The 4,339-nt window shown below is 36.3% G+C and overlaps 1 protein-coding gene across 1 annotated transcript; it reads right to left on the reverse strand.

Moving 5' to 3' along the window:
- Nucleotides 1-204: 204 nt before the first annotated feature.
- LOC149228968 (uncharacterized) lies at nucleotides 205-1,883 on the reverse strand. The gene is made up of 3 exons (XM_089375756.1): nucleotides 1,493-1,883; nucleotides 1,177-1,372; nucleotides 205-1,096 (listed from the first exon to the last, which is right to left on the reverse strand). Exons 1-3 carry the CDS (start codon nucleotides 1,700-1,702, stop codon nucleotides 513-515), a joined length of 990 nt encoding a protein of 329 aa, XP_089231882.1. The 5' UTR covers nucleotides 1,703-1,883; the 3' UTR covers nucleotides 205-512.
- Nucleotides 1,884-4,339: the final 2,456 nt, after the last annotated feature.

A 4,339-nucleotide genomic window follows, 5' to 3' on the forward strand; every position in this document is an offset into this window, starting at 1 on the left:
TACAAAATATTTTAATATTACAGATTTATAAAAAAAAAAAAATAGCCATATAAATAAATAAAATCGATAGATAAAATCTTATTTTTTGAGTGTAAAATTTAAAGAAAAATTTACCTGAGAAATTTAATCCCTCTCTGCCAATAATAAATCAAAAGTTAAATCAATCTAAATTTATAATATTTTATATATAACCTAATAAAAAATTGATATACCCATAAAGTAATTATTTTACATTTCATAATTTATATTTTATTAATATAGTTGCATCCACTATATTTTATTAATATAGTTGCATCCACGAGATCAAGATTCTCATTGAAATGGAGGATGCGGTACGAGTTATTTTCCTCGTATGAATTCCGGCTGAATATATGGCGAAAGGATAGCAATGAAAAGATGACCAGGATTAATGTCCGCAAAATTCAAAATTTTGGGGATAAGTGCTGTTCGTCCCAACACATCTCCTCAGGTACCGCAAAACTACACGACTCAGAGTGGAAGAATTTTGAAGCTCACGCGCATAGTCCGCTGTTTTTGAGTGGCAGAGAAGTTAGACCCGCCTCCATCAGAGCACACGACAGTCTTGATATAACAAACTTTCCTGTTGATGCTTTACATGATACTAGTGCTGCGGGAGAGCCCCAATTTTGGTAGTCCTCTGCAACATCAGCACGCCCTGCACTATTAACACTATTCCAACCATGCTTTTCCATTCTCCTCCACTGTGTGACAGGGGAGGACACCGGGCTTGTGATCAAGTTGCTCTTATACCCATCATGTACAGAGTTGCAGGTTGCTGTCCGCTTGTAGGAACCCGACCACAAGGAACACATGTACCCGTATTTCCTCCATGGGGGAAGGTGCATCCCCTTCCTCTTCAACGACATTTTCACGCCTTCGCACATTATCTTAACAATGGACTGCAATCTAAGAGCCCTCCCCACATATATCCTGGGAAGCAACCCAAGGAGGGCATTGTATTCGGTGGTAGGTCTCGCTATCTCAAACTGCGCTCTGAAACCCAAGTCTACAAACAAACGAATGCTTCTGCCTGAATTTGTGGTCTTCAATATCACGTCAATATACTCATAGTTGCCTGCCCAAGAAACGCCATCTTTAGATCATGAATTCTTAAAAGATAAAAGAAAATGGAAGCCAAAGAAGAGACCCACTAACCGGAAGGAAACGTTGTACTAATATCCTTGGGACAGGATTTGCAAATAGCTGCATTATATCCCACATTTTGAAGATGGCAAATCACGAATTGTTTGAGACATTCGGGTTTTTGTTCCATTTTCTTGGCTATCTTCAGGGACTTGCATGTTTCAGCCAGCACATCCAACTCTGCAGAACAGCTACCGTATATGATGCCCTGATCAATATGGACATACACACATAGTTTTTAATATTGAAAGCAGAGCAGCCATTTCCAAATGCCAGATGGATGAAAAGGAATTTTCTAAAGTTTAATGCATAAATATAAATATTATACCTTGAGTATCTCAAGCTGTTGCTGTGATTCATTAACAGTTTGGCAATCCTCCGTGACGCTGTCATCCATTGTTTCGGTGTGAGGAGATAGTTGGTCCTCTACACCTGATTCCTCCATGAATTGGGCCACCATATCCCCTAGGCATACCGACTCTGTTTCGTCGTTGTCTTCGTGTTCGCTCCTGCTGCTACTGTAAATAAGGCCACCCATTCTTCGTAGCGGAAACAGAAAATATATTATAAGAGGCCCGTCTTTATGAAAATTGGGTAATTAGAATAAAAAAATTTATAGGCAGGGCAGGGCGGTGGCCGGAGAGCAACTCGGTAGAAGCACATCCGCAAGAGGATTATCCGTTTGGCAATGGATATCCCGGAGAATCAAACCTTTGACAGGAGCCTTCTCAAGTCGGTACCCTCCATGTCATCATCGACTTTAAAATTGCAGAGGATTGCAATGATGGTTTATATAAAGAAAATTGTAGTAAAACTTTCAGATAAGGAGAAAATGAAAGTGACTTGAGGACATTAAAAAACAGTTTTCAAAAGCGGTCTAGATTCGATTAATCTTTTTATAACTTTAATAACAATATCTCATAATTAGAAAATTCATTTTTCCCTTCCATATGTAACCCTGATCTGCGTCCCCAAAAAAAAAACTCGTATGCTCATTGCTATGTACAATTTCCTTTGTAGTTTTAAATTTACTATTATTTATTTATATTACGCTCTGTAAGTTATTTTTATGAAAGGGCATATTCTTAACTGGAAAATAATATTTGTACGCTTAGTTACTCGGGTAAGAAATGTGCGCCGACTATTCTTTATATGGATAGAATTATATGATAAAGTTTTATTACAAAAAAAAACAAAACCAATTGTTATCAATATAAAATTTAATTTTATCCATACGAAGCGTTGTACAGTATCTATCGTGGACTCGCCGAAGTGGGATTCATTATGATATTATGATGTAAGCATGGGAACCAGTCTATGCCTTTCGTCGGAAATCCCAATGAAAATATTTAACCTTCAATTTTTCATTAAAATATTATAGAGTCGGTTGTGAAACTGGAAAGCACTAGTTTAGTTTTTCTAAATTAATCAAAAGACATATGTTTAACATCAATTAAAATGTATATTATAAAGATGAGTGGGCTATATTTAAGGATAAAGTTTCCTCAAATATTTGAGATAATTTTTTTAAAATAAACTTAGAAAGTTATATCATAATCATAAAAATAATATACTAGAGTTATATAATATTATATATTTTTTGTAAGATAAATAAATAAATATGGAGTTTCTATATTTTAATAGTGCATTTTTTATTTAAATATTATAGGTTCAAACCACTAGGTGCCATTGATTTTTATTCCCATAGCTTTAAAAAGTTGTTGGACTTTTGTATCATTGTTTAAATTTATGTGTTTAATGCAACACTTTTTGCTTCAAGGTTTACATTTTATTGTTTTAATTGGACTAGAGTATAATGGAAGCAATCTTAGTTACTACGTAACTATGAAAATGGAAGACTCATTACCTTGTATGATCTCTTCATGAGACTATAAAATCCTTCTCATTTTTGTTGTTTTTGATAATCCTTATTACTAATAGTGAAATTAGGAGAATTTTATGGAGTAAAAGACTAGAACCAATTTAGGGGCACATATATAAACAGTATCTCTAAGAGTTCTCTAAATAGTCAAAAATAACCACAGGCAAACAACCCTAGAGACCACGATGCCTAATCCACTTAACAACATTTAGAAGATTAGAAATAAAGTTTTCAAACGGAATCCTAGTGCTTCAAAATGGAGAAGAGACCCTACCCCAAATTACCTCTATAACAAAAAAATAGAACACCATACACATAGAGTGTGCAAAATTTTGAGCCCACAAACCACATATAGAGAAATAAAGAAGTTTAGATTCACCAACCTAATAGTAACACCACACCTAGAAAGTGTTACAAAGTAGTCCCAACAACTAGCATTAATAAGGACAAGAAACCAATTTGTCCCCCTTGATCTCCCCACTATGGTTCACCATTATCCCACCTCCACCGGGATTTAAAACCATAGCCAATTCAATAATGATATTTTATACCAAGCTAAATATGTGTGAATAGAGTGTTAGTCTCATCATATTTATTGCTAAGCTTGCATAGTAAAGTTGGCTTTTCAAGAGTAACTATTACTTTTAATCTATTTTTTTATGTCCGATAGTTTTTTGGGACTACGCAGAAGCTCAAGCTTTGGTTCTAGGGTTTAATGCAACAAGTGGCAAAGGGTACTAAGCTTCCATGGAGACACAGGGAGGAGGGAGCTCCACTCCCTCCTACAGTTATATGGTAGCAAACAGAGGAAGAGAAAGGAAAAAGAGCAAACCTCTACAGCCCTTGGAGGTCAAGGAAAAAAACACAGAAACGCAGAAGGCGAAAGGTAGCAAAACCAATGCAGATCAAGGGGCCCACGAAGAAGACTGTCAAGAGGAGAAAGAGAAAGACAGAGGTCAAGGATCAGAGAACAGGGCTAAGATGGGGCCCTGTAAACCCAAGACCACAGCTAAAGCTTGAGTTATTCTGAATGATCTAGCTCTGCAAGCGCATAGGGATCACATGGCTAACTATGCCATCATATGTAAATTTATGGGAATCTGGCCCCCAGAGAAAGCATTGTACACCTGGATAAAATACAACTGGAAACCAAAGGGAGAGTTAAATATACATCTTAGATCCAAAGGTTTTTTCACTGTGGTGTTTACGAACATGGAAGATAGGGACAGAATTTTTGAAGGAGGGCCATACTTCTTTGCAGCTTCTGGTCTCTATATGTGGCCATGGACGATG

The sequence above is a fragment of the Pinus tabuliformis genome, chromosome J, assembly GCF_031772625.1.
Source record: "Pinus tabuliformis cultivar Carrire ecotype Pingquan chromosome J, CPIR1, whole genome shotgun sequence".
In the NCBI taxonomy this organism is placed as follows: domain Eukaryota; kingdom Viridiplantae; phylum Streptophyta; class Pinopsida; order Pinales; family Pinaceae; genus Pinus; species Pinus tabuliformis.